This window comes from Kogia breviceps, chromosome 12 (genome assembly GCF_026419965.1).
Source record: "Kogia breviceps isolate mKogBre1 chromosome 12, mKogBre1 haplotype 1, whole genome shotgun sequence".
Lineage (NCBI taxonomy): Eukaryota > Metazoa > Chordata > Mammalia > Artiodactyla > Physeteridae > Kogia > Kogia breviceps.
The window spans coordinates 7,064,065-7,087,100 of record NC_081321.1 but is presented as its reverse complement, the minus strand read 5'-3'; the positions used below and the strand labels follow the sequence as shown (position 1 = coordinate 7,087,100).

The window sequence follows — 23,036 nt, the reverse complement described above, 5'->3', positions numbered from 1 at the left end:
CAGAGTTGGAATGGAAAAGAAAGGTGGGGTAGGAGACAACAGATAAACTGGAAAGGAGCAGGGGGAGGCGGAAAGAAAGACAACAGCCACATGTGTGCCCAAAACTTTTAGTCCCTGCAGCAAATCAGAATGATGCCAACCCAGTCTCTACCCTGGCTGGTGACCCTGCCGTGGATGCAGGAGAAAATATCCAATACTAAGGGAGTGACAACAAAACTCTGGGCCCCAGCTACAGTCAGACCATCCCGAGGGAGGAGGGAGTGCCAGGTTCCGCTGCTTGTGTCACACAGGCTGGTAAACCCTGGCTCCCCCGCTGCTGAGGCACACCTACATCCCACCCATGTCCTCGCCTCACCACGCTGTACGTTCCTCCTCTAGGAGAATTCTGACCCTGGCTAGACACTCCGCTCCGGGATAAGGCCGAGCAGTCCTAGTTCTCTAGACTGCCTCTTTTATAAAGGTCGGATTAGGGTAGGTGAGAATCATAAAGATTTTAAAAATAAAGTAGAACCCAGAGAAATGTCAAAGCTGCCACCATGTAGCACCAGCGACCAATTCTTGCACTTGTCTTCCCTGTCTCAGTAATCCCCTCTACAGAAGACATACATAATTGGAACAGCTCTGTCTTCCCTGTGAAGTCTCTGCTGGCACCAGGTTATAACCTGGACAGTGGGGAGTGTCTGCCTTAGGCCGGTTTGTGCAAGAGGGCCACCACCTTAGGTCTCCTTGAGGACGTTTATCTTGGCGCAGATCTTGAGGGCAGGGCCCAGCTTGATGTTCATGGCAGTCGTAAGATGTTCCTCTTTAAGTAATAAAAGGGCCTGTCCATCAATCTCCTGGGAACGAAACTCCTCTGCAATCTCTTGGCAGCCTAGAAGGAAATGATGGGAATATGTATGAGAAACTACACGGTAGCACCAAAGTACTTGTCCTAAATTCAGTAATAACAGTGGGCCTGAGATGGCAAGCTTCGGAAGCAAGATGAAATCAGAGCAACAGGCTATTTATAAAAACAAAAAGAGCCAAGACAGGGACTTCCCTGGTGGCGCCGTGGTTAAGAATCCGCCTGCCAACGCAGGGAACGTGGGTTCGATCCCTGGTCCGGGAAGATCCCACATGCCGCAAAGTAATTAAGCCCATGTGCCACAACTACTGAGCCTGCGCTCTAGAGCCCATGAGCCACAACTGCCGAGGCCCACGCACCTAGATCCCACATGCCCAGAGCCCGTGCTCCACAACGAGAAGCCCGTGCACAGCAGCGAGGAGCGGCCTTGGCTCAGCACAACGAGAGAAAGCCTGCACACGGCAACGAAGACCCAGCACAGCCGAAGTATTAACTAATTTTTTTTTAAAAAAAGAGCCAAGATAAAGAAAAAAACAACTAAGTTGTTCAACCAGAGAGATACCTTCATTCAGATAAACCTGAGGGGGGCAAAGGGAGGGAGCAATATATATGTTTTCTTTGACACTGGCAAGAAAATCAAAGTTAAGAGCCGTCGTGACATCTTTAAGGGCCCAGAATTCAGACAAAATACCAAGAAGGGTAGGATGGCTTTCCTGCTGGAGAAAGCCATCCCCCCTTTGTCAAGAATAGCTTATCTGCCGATGCAGGGGACACGGGTTCAAGCCCTGGTCCGGGAAGATCCCACGTGCTGCGGAGCAACTAAGCCCGTGCGCCACAGCTACTGAGCCTGCGCTCTAGAGCCCAAGAGCCACAACTACTGAAGCGCGAGCGCCTAGAGCAGCCCATGCTCCGCAACAAGAGAAGCCGCTGCTATGAGAAGCCCACGCACCGCAACGTAGAGTAGCCCCCGTTCATCGCAACTAGAGAGAGCCCGCGCGCAGCAACGAAGACTCAACGCAGCCAAAAATAATAAATTAATTAAATACATAAATTTACTTTTTTAAAAAAAAGAAGAGCTTATAAATAATCCTGCCTTGAAGAGAGCAGGGCAACAATGGCCCATTATTTCCTAATCCCCTTCTCCACTGAGAAAAGTCTTTTACCCACGGTGGGTATCCCAATTAATCACACATAGAAAAATACTTTATCTAAAAATTATTGGTAAGAATCATAGATGACAATCAACTATTGCAAAATTACTGACATAGCAGAGGACAGTCAACCCAGGAAAACTGGGAAACCAGGCTGTGGACAAGCAACAGGAATAAATACCAAGAGTAGAGCCTCCGTCGTACCACACTTAAGCCTCTACTGCTTAAGTCCGTTACGTTGCCAGTTACAAAAGCCCCCGTGGGATAAACTAAAGAAAACTAGGAAACTGAAGCAATCTAGGTGAGCTGGGTTCTGGTGGACAGGCCCGCGATACCTTGTAGAGAAGCAATAAACTCATACACCTCCTCTACGCTCCAACGGCTAGGATTACTGGACAGGAACACAGGGTTGATGCCATGTAATTCTGGTGTAGGCGGAGCTGTATTGGGGTTCCCCAGGTCACGTTCTCCGTGCCCCGCTCGCACGGATAAAGGCCCAGGAGATGTTGGAGAGAGTGCTTCATCGTAACTGGAATTATCTGAACCCCGGCTAGAGTCCTCTTGACCCTACAGAAAAAACCGCAAAACGGGTCACAAGGAACAGCGTCATGAGGTTCCCCTCTCCTCTCCCCAGCCACCCTGGGTGTGGATTACTATTGGGCACAGAGGAAAAACTAATCTTAGCACAAGTGAAATAATCTGTACTTCACGTGCAAATGCCCGAAGTCACCAGTCCGCTCTCGAGTGCCTGTCAAGTATGGACTGTACCCCTCTCTCGGTTCTCCCCTTCTACCAACGACTGCCCTAGATTTTCCCTCCTCAAACACGGCGTAAGGATTAATGGACAGGCAACCAGTAAGGTGAGAAGAGACCGAGGCCAGGATCTCTTGGAATCTGGGGTAAGGCAATCAACGCAAAACCAGAGTTCTGGTCTCAGACTCTTTTTAGCTGGGCAGAGGAGCTGCCCTGTGGGGAAGAGGAAGGAAAAGGCCCATTTCTGCCGGAGGCAGTGCGCCCCGCACCGGCAGCTCACCCGGTGACGCTTGCCCTGGATCTTGGCACGGGCGATGTCGGAGGAGCTGCGGCGGGGTCCACGCCGGCGCACGCGGGCATAGTTGGCTTCTTGAAACTCTTTCATTTTTTTCCTCTTCAGCCGGAATTGGTGGCTACAGCTCACGTTATACCTGTGGGTCAGGGCACGCACAGGAGGTCACGAGCGCTGCCAGACAAGACCGCCTCGCTCCCCGGCACTAAATGTGAACTGGGATTTTAAGGGCCAATTTGGGGAAGGGAGTGAAAGCAGAGGAGACATTAACTATGAGCCTTGAGCAGATCCTCGGGAAGGGGTGGAAGGTTAGATGGAGGCGGGTGGAGCAGGGTGCCTACAGTACCTCTTGGCGCAAGTCATGGAGCAGAATCTTTTGGACCCGCGAAACTGCTCCGCTGGGGCGTACTTCCCGCAGTACTCGCACTTCAGGAGGTTCGCCTTCTTATCCAGCTCTGCGGACAAGGCGGCGCGGGGGGGCTGCGTCGGTGTCTGCGGCCGCTCAGGCCCCCGCCAGGCCCAGCGCTGGACTCCAGGCACTCTCAGGGTTCCCCCCAAAGACCTACTCAACCTAACTGAGAATCCCTAAGACCAAGTTCAAGATCCCAAACCGTAAAGAACTGTCCCTTCAAGGACATCACAGTCTGCCTAACCTTGAGCCAGACGATTTCCACTTTAAATGACTAATTTTATCCTGACTCATAATCTCAGATTTCAGACAAGACTGCATTTCTGAACAGGAGAGAGGAAAAGATTACTTAATGCCTGGAAAGACATAAGACCTCTCTCCCACAGAAGTTTCCAAAAGCAGGGGGGGAAATGTGCACAGGACTACAGAATCTAGAATAAGGAGAACTGGAAATTAAGATCTAGCCTTTTTTTTTTTTTTTTTTTTGGCCACACCCTGCAACATGCAGGGTCTTGGTTCCCTGACCAGGGATCAAACCCGTGCCCCCTGCAGTGGAAGTGTGGAGTCCTAACCACTGGACCACCAGGGAATTCCCAGAAATAGCCTATTTTAGATCGTCTTTTGAAAAATATATCCTTATAGTAAATAATTCAAGATTACTCTAGCTTGATAAAATTCCCCTTAATTCTATCCTATGGAACAACTTTTGTGTGAGTCTACGTATTCTGTTATATGATGTGGTTTCTGGTTTCTCAGCGTGGATGGACTTCACGTAATTCCCACTTTAAATAGATAATTCCTATTTTACACTAAGTCCTCAAACACATCTCCATCAGCCTCCTTCCCCAGATGGGCCTCTAAATACATACTTACCAGCAGATGGGCTGTCCCCACCTAAGGGGCCACCCGACTGATTCTCATTCAGCCCTGTCACGAGGCCAGTCTGCAGCGGCTTCTCAGATTCTTTCAGTAACTGAGAACAACCCACCTGTCCCAGAAAAAGGTTAGTTAAGTTATAGCCTAATTCCTTTCTGCTTCCCTATAGCTTTCCCCACCATTTTTCACCACCAGGTCTTTGCCCAGATTTCTGAGTTAATGACCAAGTCCGATGCAGAGAAAACCATTTTCGATATAGCAATCAAGAGCCTCTAACTGGCTTTTTTCAGATAAGCCACTGGAGAACGAGTTCCTCCCTATTTTGTCCTTTTCCTTCCTAAATTGCAGGGAACATACTAGGAGTCAAGATACTTGTGTTCTAAGTCCTGGTTCTGCAACTCACGGTATCCAGAAAAGTCTCTTAACTTCTCTACCACAATTTTCTTCACTAAAGAACAACCTACTTTGTCTAACTAAACATGACAGCTTTAGAGGTCACTTGTTTCCTTTTCTTCTCCTCTTCCCAACATTTTCACTTTCTAGTCTACATATTCTTTCTTCTCTTCACTTCCTCCTTTACAACTAAGCATACAAACAACAGAATGGAACCATTCGCTAATAATTAAATAGCTCTGAGCCCTTTGATTTCGTGGAGTTTGAAAAGACAACGATCAGACCAAGCCCCACCTCCCGGCCCTGCCCTCACCGGAAAAGGTTCTGCTCCTTCCTGGATAACAAAGCCTTCGATGATGTGGGTGAGGATCTGGGGCTTCACGATGGCCTGTGGGGGCTTGGAGTCCCCCATCTGTCTGGACACCATGGCCAGCGTGGGAGGCGGTGCGGACAGGGCGGGAGCCAAGGCCACTACATCACTGCTCGGGCTGCCAGCATTCACACCGGTCACTGGTTCAGCTTTGTCTGGAAAATAGACACAAGACTGAGGAGCAGGGAGGGGATGGCCTAGCTGATCCATCTCTGAGCCAGGTCGGCCTGGCTTCCACAGTAACACATGTTCCCTTCTGATCATGCACCCTGGGTTCCCTGTGTTTGGATCTACTCCACCAAGCCCACTGAGGCAAGAGTGATCTTTCAGCTCACTCAGAACTTTCCTCTAGTTTCTGTGTACGCCAGCAGCACTGCAGAAGTCAGTTACCCACCTCCAAGACCGCCCTTCTCCTCCATGGCCTTCGGGCTCTCCACTACCGGGGACGCCTTCGCCGGAAGCATTGAACTCAACGTGGAGATATCGTCTCTCTCCTCCTCTGACTCAGCCTTGCGTTTTACGGGCAATGTCTGGGGTTTGCCCTATAAAGCGAAGAACAGGAAAGAAAGGATTTATGAGTGAAGGCTAACAAGGAAACACAATTATTCCCATACTGTCAGAGAACATTTTCTTAGTTCCAGATTCCCCAATTTGTATACTTCCCACAGTACAGTAAAATTTCTGGTCATTCCCAAGAAGTGTAACTTCTACATCAAGACAAAAAAATACAACATTTTCTCCAGGTCCTCACGTAGACCTGGAGACCCTGGGTTCATCAACAACCCAACCGCGAACTGCTGTTTTTCTAAAAATCAATTTTGGTGGTTAAGGCTGTATCTTGATATAACTTCATACAGATCCAAAAACACAAAATTTCAGTGGCAAATTTAGGAGTATGATCTTCAGGTATTATCTACACTAATGTCTCCCTCTTACAAAAGAAAGAAAGAAATGCCAGGATCTTAACCTTCCATGAACATGTCTCTCTCTCACAAAAGAAGCAGTGATCAATACCAGTATCTTAACCTTCCTAACTCCTTATTCCCATCCTAAACTAAGCTCGGGTCCTCTCGGGGATGGTAGTGCCCTCAAGGCCATCAGGCATCACTCACCGGCAGGTGCACGGACTGCATGTAGAAGGCGGCAGGGACCTGGGCCACAACAGGTGAGGAGGCGGTAGGCGCCCCCTTCACCACGTGTGCCGTCCCCTGCACAGGAGCCAGGGTCATCCCCGAGGCCAGCGCGGGCGGGCACTCCTGCAGCGCACCCGGGGCCTGGGATGAAGGCGGCGAGGAGGCCAAGTGGGCCTGGCCAGGCTGCACTGTGCCTGGCGCCCCCCGGGAAGCAGGCACGGCAGCTGCCAGCTGGGCCAGCCCCAAAGCCTGGGCCTGGGCCGCACCTGGCTGTCGGGTGCCCACGACTTGCACGGGGATGTGGGGCGGAGGCTGCTGGGCGGCTGACACCTTCGCAGCCCCCAGCTGAGGAGGCTTCACAGGGGCCACAGGCGGCTTGGACTGGATGGGGACGGGGGGCTTGGGGGCTGGCTCAGGAGGGAGCGACAAGGGCGAAGACTGCAGCATGGGCTGGACGACCAGAGTCTGGGCCGGCTGCTGGGACTGCGGAGGCGGGGCCTGCTGGGAGGGGGGGCCCTGCGGGGGCGGGGGGGCCGGGAGGGGCGCGGCCTGCTGCTGCTGCTGCTGCTGCTGCTGGGCCAGCTGGAGGTGGGTGGCCGTGTGCAGCAGCTGCGCCTGGCGGTGCGGGAACTGCTGCTGGTGGTGGATGGCGATCTGCTGCTGGATCACCACCTGCTTCTGCTGCAGGTGGATCTGCTGCTGCTGCTGGATCAGGGAGTGGGGCTGGATCTGCGTGTAGGTGGCTGCGGGGACAGTCCCGAAGCGACAGAGAGGGAAGGGGGCAGAAAATCAGCAGCAGCCCCAGGAACGCGAAGCCAGAGCACCCTTCCGAGCAGGACCCAGACGGCGAACGGAAGGCGAGCCTGGAGGGGCCCGGGCGGCTGCTGGGCTCCCACTCCTTCCTCCGAGTCTGACGTCACCAACTACCTCCAGTCTTAAAGGCTTCTGGGAGAGACCACTCTTGCTCGAGCAGTTAACAGTCCTCGGTAACTTCTTGCGTTTATCTAACTTTCATTTTTCTGCTCTACTTAAATCCTGTCACTTTGCACTCAGCAAGGACAACGGCAGGCCCATCCTCTCCATGATTAGACTCAGCTCCTCAAGCACTGAGGCCATGTTTCATTCATTTTTACATCCCTAGAACCCAGCCCAGGGCCTGACACATGAGAAACACTTAGCAGTCACTGAAAGAATAAACGTCCACAGAGGTAAAGATACCACCATCTTCCCGTGAATGCCTCCGTCTCCAAGATTTATCAGTTTGGGTCACCGCCTATGAGAAGAAGTCTTACGAGTCAGCTGCTGCGAGCTCGGACTCTACCCAGTTTCCTCCACCGTAAACTGGAGTTGGGATCTCCCCGCTCCATACTCTACCAGAGTGTCCAGAGGATATATGTGAAATGAAAGTACTTCGGTAAGAGAAGTGCTACAGTGTGTAAATACTAGGTATTAAACTGATAATTAACTGTTAAATTTTGTGAGTACATTACTCAAATATAGCAGCAACTAAAGAACTAGAAACAAGGAAGGCAAAATTAAACATTACCAAGTAAGGTGCAACACATCTAACTCTATACACAGACTGAAAGCAAGAACTATTGGGGGTTATTATTATTATTCATTCTTTTTTATCCTTATCATTGATATAGATGATCACAAGTTGACTGTATTAAACTATGGCTCTATTTGCTCATCTTAAGCGCTCTAAGGCACCTACACAGTCTCTGCTCTACGCCGGGCCAACTAACCGACGTTAAACGCATCGCTTATGCTACACTGTAAGCTCTGTGAGCAGAGGAGTCTGTTTTTCAAAGATGTACCCCAGCACCTCCTAGAACACAGGAGGCAATTCAAAAAGAGCCAAGTGAATGAATGGGTAGAGTGAGTCAACTGAAGAACTCAGGACCTAAGAAGGAGAGGACCAGGCGACTTGTAAACTGACAGCCGCCTGGTGGAAACAGACGAGATCCATCTCTGTCAGCTGTCGCTCTGTCTCCCTGGACTAACGTCATCAAGGCTGATGTGATGCTCTTTCCTTGCACTAGTCCGGGACCAAGACAAGCAGGAAAAAAGGCAAAGGTACGCGCTCTGACGATTTCAAACAAGTCCCGAGAGAACAATGACGTTATGAGAGGTGACCGCTTACCCGAGCTGATGAGGGTCTGGCTGGGAGCAGGGGTGGCTGTCCGTGTCAGGTTCATGCCCACGCTCTGCTGGCCAGTCCCGTCTGCTTCTGCCTTCTTGGCCGCTGCACCTTCTGCTTCTGTCTGGCTGCCCTGACTCACAGTCACTGCCTGGGCTGCAGGCAAGGGCTGCACCACTCCTGTGCCCTTCCTGGGGCAGCTCCCACCACCACCCGCTCCTGAGGAAGGCAACTGACCCAAGCCCCCAGGCGCCTGGCCGCCGGGACCCATGGACCCCGGGATGCTATTCCCGCTGCCTCCGCCAGCCTGACTAAGGTTGAGGGACTGGCCTGAGGCCCCAGAGGACGCCTGAGCCACGGCGAGGGCCTGGCCAGAGGCCTGGGAGAGGCTGGAGACAGGGGAGGCTCCAGGAGGAATGGCCTTCTGAGCGGAGCCTGGCATTTGGGGTCCTTGGACTGAGGCCTGTTGGTTCCTGACTGCCAAGTTCTGCACCTGAAAGATAAGAAGCAAAAGACAGACTGAGAGAAGGGGAACAGGGGGCACTCAGGGCAAGGATTTCTGTGACTGACTCCAAAGCAGCGACGACAGCTACAGATATTCCACAGCCCCCCTCAACTCGTACCCCCTCCTGTACAACCGTGCACAGAGAAGGCCTTCCCAGGGAGGGACTCAAGTCATACTTGATTTCTCAGGCTCCTTCACTCACTATCAAATCCATCATCTAGTTTGGCTACTTTATTCCTTCAAAATGTCTCCGATTTTCCCTTTCCTCTCCATTCATTCATTCAACATCTACAAAACATCTACTATGCTTCAGGTACCACACTGGATACTGGGAATGCAGAGATGAAAGACACGAGCCCCTGCTTTTAATGAGTACTTTCTACTAAAAAAGACAAGAAAACCAAATTACACTATGCACAGATAGGCACACAGTGCTACACGAGCACAGAGAGGAGATCAACTCAGACTAGGGAGATTAGCGAAGACGTCCTAAAACAGGTGATGTCTGAGCTGAGAACCAACAGGTAATAGTGAAGGCAGGGGTTTGAAGACATAGGTGACAACACTGCAAGACCACTGGGCCAAAAAAGAGCACAGCATTTTGGGAAATTATAAATATTTCATTATGTTTGGGGTGAATTAGAGGAAATGGCAAGAGATGAAGCTAGGAAGGTAGGCTGAGGCTGGAAAGAGGACAGATCTCGAAGGGCCCGGTGTGTTAAGATAAAGAGAGCCTGAACTTTACTTTGGAAACAAAGTTTGTCCATCTTCTTCGTTGTTATATTCTCAGCACCTAGCACAGTGCCTGACAGATAGTAAGTGCTCCAAGGTACGAATGGAGAGAAGAAATGATGAGCACTTCATGGATTACAGGAAGCCACTGAAGGATACGCATCAGAATCATCGTGATCAAATCTATAGTTGAAACTGTTCTTTTAAACACTGCTGATGAAAGTATAAATCAGGACAACCGCTTTGGAAAACAGTTTGGCATCATATCCTAAAGGTGAATATTCACACACACTCTAATAACCCAGGAATCCCATAAGAGAAATGCTCGCCGTATACAAAGGGTGGCTTGTTTTAAGAATGGTCACAGCAGCACTAGTCATAATAAAAGCCTGGAAACCAACCGAATGGCCATAATCAGAAGAGGAGATGAATGAAGATGTGTAGTATATTTACACGATGGAATATTACACAGAAGTCAAAATGAATAAAATACAATGACATACAACAATACAGATGGGTTTTTTTTTTTTTTTTGTGGTACGCGGGCCTCTCACTGCTGTGGCCTTTCCCGTTGCGGAGCACAGGCTCCGGACGCGCAGGCTCAGAGGCCATGGCTCACGGCCCTAGCCGCTCCGCGGCATGTGGGATCTTCCCGGACCAGGGCACGAACCCACGTCCCCTGCATTGGCAGGCGGACTCTCAACCACTGTGCCACCAGGGAAGCCCCTACAGATGGATTTTGACAATAAGCTATTAAGAAATCATTCCCAAAAAGACTGCACACAAGTACAACACAAGTACCTTATAAATTTAAATATAAATTATACATATATGTGTGTGTATATATATATGTGTGTGTGTGTGTGTGTGTGTGTGTGTATATATATATATATATATAAATGACATGTTATCTGCAATTTGCTTCTAAATAATCCACAGGTGAAGGGAAGGGGTCTGGAGAGATTGGCCACATGTTTATAAATGCTGAAGCTGGATGGTTAAGTACATGGAGATTCATATTTCTTTATATTTTTGTTTATGTCTGAAATGTTCCACAATAAAAGTACATTTTAGAAATATACATAAAGGCAGTAAAACTCTATAAACAGGGACACGGGGAAGGATGAACCTAGGAATCATGGGTAAGGGGAGGCAGTGGATGGAACTGGGGATGGCTTATTACAGGATTAAAACTTACTGAGGGGCTTCCCTGGTGGCGTAGTGGTTGAGAATCTGCCTGCCGATGCAGGGGACGCGGGTTCGAGCCCCGGTGTGGGAGGATCCCACGTGCCGCGGAGCAACTAGGCCCGTGAGCCACAACTACTAAGCCTGCGCGTCTGGAGCCTGTGCTCCGCAACAAGAGAGGCCGCGATAGTGAGAGGCCCGCGCGCCGCGATGAAGAGTGGGCCCCGCTCGCCGCAACTGGAGAAAAGCCCGCGCGCAGAAACGAAGACCCAACGCAGCAAAAATAAATAAATAAATAAATTAATTAATTAATTAATAAACTCCTACCCCAACATCTAAAAAAAAAGAAAAGAAAAAACTTACTGAGTAAAGATATTTTAAAAGTGTACCATTAATGGACCATTGATGAGAAGAGGCCATGAGCCAAGGATTATGATTTATCGAATTCTGTACACCAGAGGTACAATTCAAAACAATGTTAGTTACAACACATATCTTCTTATTAAAAAACTTATTCTGATAGTAAAGTGGAAAAGGATTCAAAGTAGATATGGCTGAAGTCAAGAGACCAGTTAGGAAACTGGTAGAGTAATTCAGGTGAAAAACAAAAAGAACCCGAATTCAGACAACAGTAATAGAGAAGAAGAGTTAATAGCTTTTGAGAGAGATTTACCAGAATCATCAGGATTGGGTGCTGGGGTGCTTATATACTACCTGGCAATTATATTGTTTTTTCTAACCGGCTTCCTTTCCATAATGGCTATTTAAAACTTTCCTCCTCCCCTCGTACCTGAGGCCACTTCCTCTTTCCCGTCACTGTTCACTCCGGCAGAGACAAGAAAGCCACTAGATGTGTGCGCGACACTCGGCAGTTCCACCAAACCTGCCCCTGCACCTCCTCCTCTCCTTCCTCCTGGCTGAGGATCCCCTCCCCTCCTCCTTCTCAATTCTTTCCTTCCCTTCAACCTCTCTGCTGGCTCCCCGCCATCACCAAGCCTGAACCCCATCCCCAACCCCAGCTTCGCCCTCCTCTCCTGTTCCTGCTAATCTCTTAATAATAATTGTTTACAATCACCGCACCAGTCACTCCTCAAGTCACACTGCTCCGCTGGCTTCAGCCCCCGACTCTCCTGGAAGGGCTCTCCACCCGCCCACCTAAGTGCAGCTCTCCCACCCTCTCCACTGAACTGGACAGGGGAACCCCTCCACTTGCGTAACGTTCGGCTGCCTTGTCTTCGTGACGCTGCACAATCCAGATCTTGTCTCTGTCACTCCTGCCTAGTCCCCTCTGCCAGCCCACCACCCTCTACTCCACCTGGAGCGGCTCTATTTTCTAAGGGCTCGTTCTAAACCTCGGGGCTCCAGCTTGAAGGCGTTTCCCTTCTCAGTCCGTACCAGCCCCCCGAGTGATTTCCGCTGCTTGACTTCCCTTATCATCTCCATGCACACTACAGTCCTGGCTCTTCATCTCCAACTCAGCCGGACCTCTCCTCTGAGCTGAGCTGACCCAAGACCTCCTCGCGGGCGGCTCACAAGCACTGCTAGGTCGGCGCATCCTCAAGTGAACATTTACAGCGCCCCTGGCCCCTCACGCCGTGTCAGATCCCAGCTCTGGCACCTCGCCCCACTCCCCCATCCACTGGGTCAGGCCTCCCTTTCCAATGATCTTCTCAGTTTTTCTTCAACCCACTCACTTCTGTCCATCTACATTGCTACCACCTAATCCAAACACCGTCTCTCCCCGAAACTCTTACAACACTGTTTTTCTCCCTATATTCAAACTCACACCATTTCCATTTATTCTCCAGAGGAGCCAGCATAGTCCTCAAAATTAAAAACACATTTTTTTTTAAACCCTCAAGTCTCCAGATCACTGCCGTTTCCCACTGGCCTTCACATAGAGCCCCAAATCCTACACACAGTCCCCAAGACCCCGCAAGATCAGTCTCTCCCACCTCCCCAGCGCCACCTCCATCCCCCAGCGCCAGGCTCCAGGAACACGGGTCTTCTTTTAGTGCCTTAAATATACAAAGTCCCTTCCCTCCTCAGGTCTCTGCACATGGTGGGAACCCCGCCTTCACTCTCATTCCATGTCCTCCCCTAACTTCTACAGGCCCCCATTTAACTGCCGGCTCCTCGGGAAGGCCTTCTTGACTTCTACCCCCAACCCAAGGCTAAATTAAGTCCCTTTCTATGTTTTCAGAGCACTCTGTACTTTTGTTTTTAAATAAATTTATTTATAGATTTATTTATTTTTGGCTGCGCTGGGTGTCTTCGTTGCTACGCGTGGGCTTTCTCTAGTTGCGGCGAGAAGGGGCTACTCTTCGTTGTGGTACGAGGGCTTCTCTTGTTGTGGAACACGGGCTCTAGGCAGGCGGACGTCAGTAGTTGCAGCACATGGGCTCAGTAGTTGTGGGTCGCGGGCTCTAGAGCACAGGCTCAGTAGTTGTGGCGCATGGGCTTCGTTGCTCCGCGACATGTGGGATCTTCCTGGACCAGGGCTCGAACCCGTGTCCCCTGCACTGGCAGGCGGATTCTTAACCACTGCGCCACCAGGAGAGTCCCAGCACTCTGTACTCTCTGATGAAGCAATTATTAAACTATTCAGGTGATTATCTGTTCAATGTGCTTTGATGATATGTCATCTCCAGCAGTCCAGTGATCATGACCTTGGACATTCAAGGCCAAGGAATGTCTGATATCTGATCGTAACAAGGGCTAAACTCTTAAACACTCACTATGCTGTGTCCCGGCACTCTTCAAACGCTTACACACATCAACTCCCTTGGTCCTCACAACACACTCTGAGGTAGGTATTTTATAACAGCTATTTAATAGATGAAGAAATTGTGGCTAAAAATGTTAGGCCATTTGCAGGGGCCACACTAAGTCACGGAGTTGGAATCTGACCCAAACATCAGATTCCCACTTTCAAGCACTGCTCGGTCCCTCCACACACTGACACACAAATATAGATAAATGAAAGAATTGCTATGGCAGCAGACTCCACCTCATCCTCTGATTCCATGGCTATCACTGTAGTCTAAACCAAAGGCCTTACCTTGTAACTAAATGACCTCAACAGTTTCTTAGCAGGTTCCCTCATTTCTCTTTCTTCTCCAGGCACGTGTTCTTAAATGATTCTTTCTCAAGGAGTTTCCTGACCCTATCAATCTGCTGTTCAAGCCAGCAGTACCACTGCTACCCGTAAAGTTACCCGGCTTCCAGACTTCTCCCTAACAATGACCTTCCCAGCCACAGGCCTGCTGTCTCCACTTTATTCACTCTTCCCCAAATCACAGTCACGTACATGAGACAGGCCTTTACACATACTGTTCTCTCTCCAGTGTTCTTCTTGCTCCAAATCAAATCCTACCCGGCCTTTAAGAATCTGCTCGTGTTGCTAAAAGTCACTGAAAAGAAATGCAGGCAACTCTTCCCTAAACTCCTGCATCACTCAAAGTTGGTACTGTTTACTTTCGCACTTCTTTCTTCTCTAAGCTCTTTGAAGACTTGACTCATTTTTCAATCCCCCAGTTTCTAGTATATACCTGAGCACATCAACAGAAAGAGATCAATATTTACTTGCTGACTGAGAAACTAAAAGAATGAAACGAGTACTATGAGATCCCAGTTTGTGTCCCACCCGTAAGAAGCTAAAACATTCAGGCTCTATATATATGTACACACACACACACACACACACACACACACACACACACACACATACTGGAGATAGGCGTGGGAAGCACTGGTGAGGAAGACTTTACTGGGAACACGGTGAGCAGAAACAGACTGCAGAAGGTTGACAGCTACAGTAACTCATAAAGACAAGGAATCAAGTGCTCTGCCAGCAACTCAGCCAGGTCAGCTTCCGCGTGTCTAACTAGAATTCCCTCAACCATCCCTTATCTTACAGAGACAGTTCTGCAAGAAGAGAGAACGAAGACTGCCTGAATAAAACAGCCACGGAGGGCGAAAAGAAGGGTAAGGACATCTGTCCTGTATTAAGAATTAAGGCTTCCCACATCCACAGGGCTGTTTTCAGTCAAGTCTACTTCCCTTCCTAACTCAAGGAACTAAAAAGGTATAAGGTATTCAAGTTCTACAGAAGTTTTTTTGAAAGAGGATTCTGAAAGGTGGTAAAGTGGTCATGGGGTGGAAGGGTGGGCCCTGGCCCGAGGCCACTCCCCTCGCCCTCCCCACTGTCCGTCCGCAGGTCAAGTGGCTGCCACTGACCTGATCGGCATCTGTGTGAACTCCCGGAGACTGAGTAGACGGCGCCTCCTGCTGGACCGCAGCCACCGCCCCGTTAGGCATCAGGATGAGCTGGGAGGCTAGAGGCACATTCCGGCCCAGGGTCCGGTTTACCTGCAACAGGTTTCCCAGCTGTGGCTGGCAAGGAGAGGAGGAAGAGGAAGAGCAGAGGAAAGAGAACAAGAGGAAAAGAAGACAGAAGAAACGGAAGGGAAGGACCACAAGACAAAATAAACAGAAGATACGAAACAGCTAAGCCCTGCCCCTCTCCACACCAACCCAGGAGACCCTTATTCTCCACGAGCGCAAGCGGAGCGGATGAATCATCCAAAGAAAACCTAGAATGTGTATAAAACTATACACTGATAACAAAGAATCAAACATCAAAGAAGTCGAGACAATGAGGATTTGGGAGCAAGCGTTTATATAAAGGAAGTAGATAGGCCAAGAGATAACACTTAGGATTCGTGTACTTGAGTCCTAGGTTTAAAGATTAGACTATCATCTGAGGCAAATTTCTCAAATGCTAAGGTGAACATCTTCTAACTTAGGATCTCAATACTCTGCAGGCTACCTGTAAACACTAAGCACCACTTCTAGAGGTGAAGTAAGGCATAGGAAGTAGATCAGCTTGTCTTAAAACACCTGGGTAACCATGATTAAGTAAAACAGCTTTCACTCTGGGCATTCCCTGGTGGTCCAGTGGTTAGGACTCGGCGCTTTCACTGCTGCGGGCCCGGGGTTCAATCCCTGGTCGGGGAGCTAACATCCCATAAGCTGCGTGGTGCAGCCAAAACAAAGCTTTGACTCAATAAGTCACAGGACATTTATGCCCCTGGAGCAACAGCGGCTGTGGCTTTGGCTTACCCGTAGATACATCTGGGCCTGGGACTGGTTGAGGGGTGGGGAGGTGGTGTTCCCCAGTAGCACAGATTGGGTCAAAGTGGTAGCACTGGGAGAGCTCACACTCTGGGATCGGCTGATGAGCTGGGCGGCCGACGTGGTGGCCAGATTGATCTGTGTGGTACAGAAAGGAACCAGGACTCAGGATTGGGGAGAGGTACAAGGAAATAGACACGACTGACAAATTCAGAGTGACGCAGTCAAGAAGAGAGTATCTCACTTTCATACAGTCAGGAGGAAATGAATAATACCTTGCTATCCATTACTGTCATCCGGCTACTGGAAGGTATCACCAAACCAGTCCCTGACCACCGGTGTAACAGTTGAGAAGGCAAAGGAATGAAACGGAACCGATCTTACTTCTCATTCAAGGCTTTGCTACCACCTATGCAGGATCCTCCCCCTCCTTTCTTAGACCTCCTCGTCAAGACTTCTATACGGATCCAAGCTGGTTACTTTCCATTTTACTAACGTTCTCCACATAAGGGCAGTAAATACCACTGATGGCTCAAGAAACGCTCTCAGATCAGCAGCACCAAGTGGTTTAACCCAGAGACCAAGACCCGAAGAGGAAAGCCCCTCAGAGGGGAGGAAGCAGTACTCACGGAGGCCTGGGTGGTGGTGGTCTGCTGCTGGGCAGCGCTGGTGTTTGGGGAGCTGGCCTGCCGGCTGGCAGCTATCGTGGCCTGTTAGAGGGGAAAGAAGACAAGAAAGAGCAGAAACGATGAAGGAAAAGGCTCTGAATCTGCCAGTAACGGATCACAGGCACAAACTGTAACAGAGATTTCAGGTAGGAACTGAGAGCCTCTACTACGGAGCAAGGACGAGTGTCTTCACACTCCCAACTACCCCCATGTTGTCACATGTGCTATAACCCAATAACTCCCACATGACCCACCCGGGGCAGGCAGGCAACCCGTTCTCGTCCTCCCACTTTCTTTTAGCTGCAAGAAACTTTGGTCAGGTCACGTCATGAGTCACTGCTAAGTCCAGCCCAGTGCTGCCCAATCAATACAAATATAAAAGGAGCCACATATATAATCCAGTATGAACATTTCTCGAAAAGTGAAAAGAAACAGGAGAAGTAAACTTTAATAATTTACTTTATTCAAGCTGATCTATCTCATTTCAACATGTAACCAACATAAACAAACTACTGGAAATTTTTTTTTTCATACTAAGTCTCTGAAATCTAAAATCTTTGCACACACCTCCGTTTTCACTAGCCGTATTTTAAGTGCTCGATAGCTACCTGTGGCTAATGACTACCATACTGGAACGGTACAGGTCTAGCACAGAGCCGTGCTACCTCTAAAAGGTAGTTTCCCCACAGTTCTTACTGAGAGCCCAGACACTAAGGTCCCTCCATCCTCCTGCAGGAGGACAGGAGGCAGAGGAGACTGTTTCCAGCCTGGCTCAGCAGAGGAGGTAGCATGCCCCGACCCACCTGTAGTGCCTGTTCCCTCCCTCCTGGGCCAGCTAGCTGCTGACCTCTCACCTGCTGGACGGCAGCCAGGCTATGCAGCTGGGCATTGCTGAGCTGCTGCTGGAGCATGAACTGGTGGAAATACTGAGCCGCGTTGGGCTGACGCTGCAATGCCTGCAGAGCCTAGGAAGAAAGAGCGGGGATCAATCCACGTAGAATGAATCACTCCTGGGACTTGCCTGGCAGTCCAGTGGTTAAGACTCCACGCTCCCAATGCAGGGGGCACGGGTTTGATCCCTGGTCGGGGAACTAACATCCCGCATGCTGCACGGCGTGGCCAGGAAAAAAAAGAAGAATCACTCCTAACTCCTATTCTATGGAAATCACTGTGATCCTCTGAAAGGGACATATGGGAAGGAGGGAAATAAAGGAAGATGGGTATCTGGTTAAATTGTCAACATCTGATTTGTCCATTTTTATATCAGAACCAGTAAGTCCTTAAAAAGTAGACAAGCAGTTAATTCTGCTGTGCTCTATTCTTGAAAAGTAAAGCAGTGTAACTCACATGAACTCTTATTTCCCAAAACGGAATCTGTGAATATACGATATAACAAAGAATTAGGGGACTAAACTGGTTTGAAAATAAATGGGATGTTGATTAATGTAAAAGAGAAGAAGAAAATAAAAGACCATATTCTAGGGATACAATAAAGGTGACAGAATCCTAAGGGTTGGATATGATGAAAAATAGAGTAAAATGGTCCCTTATGAAAGACTGTATCAGGTAAAATTTTCAAGTAACTGGCATTTTCGAACATCTACAGCATAATACTCATGGGTGTTTATCAAGATGATACTGGTAATTCACTTTTAACATTAACTTCAGGATATTACTGTATTTTTTTAATAATCAGAACCAGTCTTCGGATGTGCAGTTATTCTAGTAGCTAAAATATTTTCAGTAAAAGTTCTTAACTTCCATTACTCAGGGTGATTTTCAAGAAAGACCCCAAATTAAAAACCTGACAACCCACAAAGAGAAATGGTTAGTGAGCATCTAGCAACGTGAACTGAATGGTATAAAAACCTTAAAGACTGAGTGAACCTCATTCTGCCTGCCTGCTCAAACGGCTGTGGACTCCTAAGAGTCTCAGAACCGAAGGGACCTTAGTTGTCACCTAATCCAACTCCCCGCGTTTGCTGGAAAGGAACCAGGGGCAATTATCTTCCTGCATCCCCGCCCGCCCCAAGCCAACGCTCACAGATCACAGCCCCTCAGAGCTGAGCCTCACCTGCACTGCTTGCCGTTCATACAGTGACATCTGCGCTATCTGGGGCCGAGAGCCGCCCCCAGCGCCGGAGCTCCCATTGGTGGAGCCGGAGTTCTGTTCACTCTCAGTCTCCATGACAGAGGTCCAGGGTGCCCGAGGCTGGCGCTCTGACTCCTAGACCTAGATGGAAGCAGCAAAGGATTAAAATTTACACCTGATCTCAAGCTACTGTTTCAGGTTACTATTCAAGTTATCTAAGAACTTTCCTCTTCTTCCATAAACCATGATTTCTCCGGTTTAATAACTACCAAATCTTCAATATACTCTCATAACCATAACTTCCCCACACCATGTTTTGAAGCTAAGCAGTGTCTCAAAATAAACAACTTTTACCTATTCCCTCATGCCATTAAGTATAAAATGGCCAGCATGTAAGACGGTTCCTCATAATAGTAAGGCCACCTTATATCCCCATAACACTTATAAATAGTTTAAAATCGTCCCACTTAAAATTTACTGTTATCTCATCTCTCTCCGCAAGTGCAACACCATTAACAGCATCATCTTATTAACAGTGGTCACCGTTTACTGAGAAGCCACTAGGTGCCTCCTCTCACTGGGCTGGGCTCTTCACCTCCATCTTTTCTCAGTGCTTTATAGTAAATACAATTATCCCCACCTTACAACTGTGGAAATGAGGTTTGCTGAAGTTAAAGCTGTCCTAGTTAAGTATCGAATCTTTGCACTAGGACCTGCTTCTTCAAACCAAAACCCATCTATGATTAAGGCAGTGTCACTCACTTTGAGTATTCACTGTCGTCATCTTATGGAGGAGGGGCTTAAGATACAGATATCAATATTGAATTGATATTGAATGCATCCTAGAAAGGCATAAAACTAGGAGACAGGGCTTCCCTGGTGGCGCAGTGGTTGAGAATCCGCCTGCCGATGCAGGGGACACGGGTTCGTACCCTGGTCCGGGAAGATCCCACGTGCCGCGGAGCAACTGAGCCCGTGAGCCGTGGCCGCTGGGCCTGCGCATCCGGAGCCTGTGCTCCGCAACGGGAGAGGCCACAACAGTGAGAGGCCCGCATACCGCAAAAAACAAACAAACAAACAAAACAAAACAAACAAAAAAACCCTAGGAGACAGAAGAACTAGCCTACAGCCCATATCGCCCGAAGAGCTGCCTGGTTCCCAGTCAGGCTACTAGGAACACCTTGGACATGTCACTTTCCCTTCTTATAACCTCAGTTTCCCTGTTTGCAAGGAAGGCTTCACAAATAAGTATAATATACATCATTTTAACAAATGACTTTACAGGTATTAAACACAGTAAAGACAACAATGAAAATCTTCAAGAAAATAAGATTCAACTTTTGAGTCCACTAAAGTAGTCAGAATTTACCCTCTGGGGTCTACACTAAAATTTGCAAAAAGACATGAAAACACTGCTAAGAACCAAGCAAAGAGACAGATGAGAAGTAGGAAGAAACATGCCTTCGAAGCAGCACTAAATGACAATAAGGTTTTTTTGTTCTTTCTTTTTTTCCCCCCTCTTCTGTTAAACCTAAATACTATATTGCCTACTTTTGAGGCGTGGAGCCACTATAAATATCGGGTCAGCACAGCACAAGTTGGTTCTGGAATGTAAACATCAAACCAGAATTTCTGCTAAGGGGTGTCGACAGTTTTATTAGGGTGGATCTATTTTAATGACTGCATTCAAAACAAACAAAGTAAATAAAATCAAAACGCTTGGGCTTGGAAATAAAGTTGGGGAGATTTTTTATGACTCCATTCCCAGTATCATCTGATTGCATCGTTATCCCCCAAGAATTCAGTTGCACAGGAAGAGCAAATGTTACTGCAAACATGGATATAACCCAAGAAGTACACAGGAGAAATCATACTGGCTTCAAGTCTAGTCTATCTTCTCCCCACATCTTTTGCCAAAATATTAAAGCACTAAACAGATACAGACCCATGAATCCTCATTATCAGCATGTGAAGAAAAAAAGTGGGTAAGGGTTAGAGGCAGCACGGCACAGCTGTATAGATCACCGGACTTAGTTCCCTGGACTCAGAGACAGGAGGAGACCCCTTTACTAGCTGGAGGAAATATGAATTCCCTTCATGGGTGAAAATGCGAATAAAACGTATGATCCCTCATCTCCCCCCAAAACGGAAATCTTATTAATTTTTCAGAGTGAGAAACAGAAGAGGTGGAAAGGAACCAGCTTAAAGTTTTTAATGAAATCAGGAGAAACTGTCATCAAAACCAGGATTCCTGGATCCCAAGCACATAAATCTATTCATTAGTGATCAGTGTTGGGACTGTAAAATTAAATACAGAAAGTGAAGATAACAAAAAGTTTGGGAAGCACAGTGAATTTAAATTTTCAGAATTTAACTGGAAGAGAAAGAGAAGCTGACCCACAGAGATCCCCAAAGTAACTAAACCACGGTCATCCTGAACGGCAGCATTTGGGTGTGTGTGGTTGGGTTGGAGCAGACCTTTGGCGAGGAGCTGGAAGAGGATATTGAAGTGGACCTGGTACTGGGCCTACCGAGCCAAGAGTTGGAGGAAATCAATTTCCCCAAGCACGAAACTGTCTCGTAGGAAGGATGGGGCATCGGAAGGGGGGCGGGAGGAGGGGGGTGGTTCGGGGAAGGCTGTGCCAACGAAATGGAAGCCATGTGAAGAAGAGGGAGAGGAGACGCCCCAGGGGGTCCTTGTTGTACCTAGAACCTGGATGAGAACGACGTTCGCAAGAGGGATCAGTCACACACCGCGGGAAGGGGGTCGACTGCGCGGTGCCAGCAGTGAACCGACCCAAATGAGCGGAGAAATGTGCTTCCTGAGAGCGGGGAGACAGACAGAAGTCGAGGAACTGGAGGCTGAGGAACCCAGTGGACCAGAAAAAGCAGGGAGATAACTAGACAGCATGCTTGGATGGGAAAGCCAAAGTCAGAGACGGGAAAATGAATGAGAGAACGAGCGGTGAGAAGCAACTAGGGTGACGGGCGCACAGCAGCGAGGCACAGCGAAACGAACAGAAGAGCGGGAGGCTGCACGGGCACAGGGAAGGACCGCAGGGCGAGCGCCAGAGGTGGGCAGGGAAAGACGCCGGGGGAGGTACCTGGGGCGTTCCACAGCCCGAGGTGGCGGAAGAAACCTCCCCGCGCAGCCAAGCCCCCGGAGGTCCTGCCCCTGCCCGGCCCGCGGCCGCCCGCTTACCTCCGCGCCTGGCTCTGCACCCGAGCGCTCTCGGGGGGCGTCCACCTCACGTGCCGGGGTCCCCCGGCGCCGGGCTGGGCGGGGGGCGCGCTCGGCCTCCGCGGCGGGCTCCCCTCGCCTCCTCCCCTTCCTGGAGGGGCGGGGGCGCCGAGAGCGGGGTGGGAGGCGCCCGGCGCGGCCGCGGCTCCCCGCCCCTCCCGCCGCTCCGGGTGCGGGCCGGCCGCGGCTCCGCCAGGCCTCCGGGGCTCGCTCGGGGCCTGTCACTTCCTGCCGGGCCGAGAGGGTGGGGGCTGCAGGCCGGGGGCTGCGGGCCGGGCTGGAGGAGGGGGCTGGCGGGGAGGTGCTTCCGGGGCAGCCGGACCCTCCCCCGTCCCTCCCCCTCCCCTCGGCGCCCTCCCCCCCTCTCTCCCGCGAGTCCCTCGTTTCCTGCCGGCGCCCGTTGCCATGACGACGCTGCTGCCAGGCCTCCGCGCTTTAGGCCCCGGGGTTTTTTGTGTTTTTTTTCCCCCTCTCTCGCTCTTTCTCCTCTTTTTTCCCCTTCTTTCTCTCCGAGTTCTGCTCGCCGGTGGGAGGGACGAAACGGAGAAAGTGCTGGCCTCTAGCGGGGAACTCACCTCTCACAGAGAAGGAGAGGGAGATGGGAGAAGGGAGGGAAGTGACGTGGAAAAGGGGAAAAAAGAAGGTATTTTTCTGGAGCTTCTGGGAATAAGGGATAGAAAGAAAGGATCAAAGAGACCAACAGGCTGAGCGGGAGAAAACCAAGCAACGACCCTAGAGAAACGGCAGACGGGGAAAGGAAATAAAGCCGAGGAAAGGAGAGAAAAGGACAGAAAAAGATTGAGGAAAAGGAGAGAGAATGTTGATTGTTTCATTCCTCATCCCTCACCTCCACTCGGAGAAGGCGGGAAAGCTGTACAGAAACAGTAAACCCGTTAGGAGTTGACATTCCTTTAAAAGCAACAGCCCAATATAACTTGCTTTGAATAACACATTTCAGTCTGTTATTTCAGGGATTTGGGGTGTGTGTGTGGGGGGGGTGTGGGTGTGTGTGTGTTCTTAGATTTAAATATGTATGTAAAAGAGAACGACAAAAACAAGGGAGAAGGCTAGAGGTATAAAGAGAATAGAACAATGGGAATGTGTTTGCGAAGG

At 49.5% G+C, this 23,036-nt stretch overlaps 1 protein-coding gene across 5 annotated transcripts; it reads right to left on the bottom strand.

Annotated features, from left to right (window-relative positions):
- Positions 1-93: 93 nt before the first annotated feature.
- Positions 94-21,970, bottom strand: PHC1 (polyhomeotic homolog 1). Of its 5 annotated transcripts, XM_067008721.1 has the most exons (16): positions 21,885-21,970; positions 18,665-18,823; positions 17,445-17,555; positions 16,552-16,632; positions 15,911-16,060; positions 15,026-15,181; positions 8,602-8,857; positions 8,368-8,520; positions 6,201-6,964; positions 5,483-5,630; positions 5,032-5,243; positions 4,323-4,437; positions 3,387-3,495; positions 3,029-3,179; positions 2,331-2,562; positions 94-871 (listed from the first exon to the last, which is right to left on the bottom strand). In XM_067008721.1, exons 2-16 carry the CDS (start codon positions 18,776-18,778, stop codon positions 717-719), a joined length of 2,907 nt encoding a protein of 968 aa, XP_066864822.1. In that variant the 5' UTR covers positions 18,779-18,823; positions 21,885-21,970; the 3' UTR covers positions 94-716. The 5 variants fall into 5 exon arrangements, with proteins under 5 accessions (XP_066864822.1, XP_058938498.1, XP_058938499.1 ...); XM_059082515.2 differs by having other exon boundaries at positions 8,368-8,857; XM_059082516.2 differs by having other exon boundaries at positions 8,368-8,857; positions 15,026-15,157.
- Positions 21,971-23,036: the final 1,066 nt, after the last annotated feature.

Bases quoted from the DNA above. Each gene is read 5' to 3' on its own strand.
- PHC1 (XM_059082515.2), bottom strand. From the start codon at position 18,778: ATGGAGACTGAGAGTGAACAGAACTCCGGCTCCACCAATGGGAGCTCC. The intron at 5,631-6,200 runs GTGAGTGATGCC...TTCGCTTTATAG, and splicing joins TGCAGTCCGTGCACCTGCCG to GGCAAACCCCAGACATTGCC. The intron at 4,438-5,031 runs GTGAGGGCAGGG...TTTCTGGGACAG, and splicing joins AAGGAGCAGAACCTTTTCCG to GTGGGTTGTTCTCAGTTACT.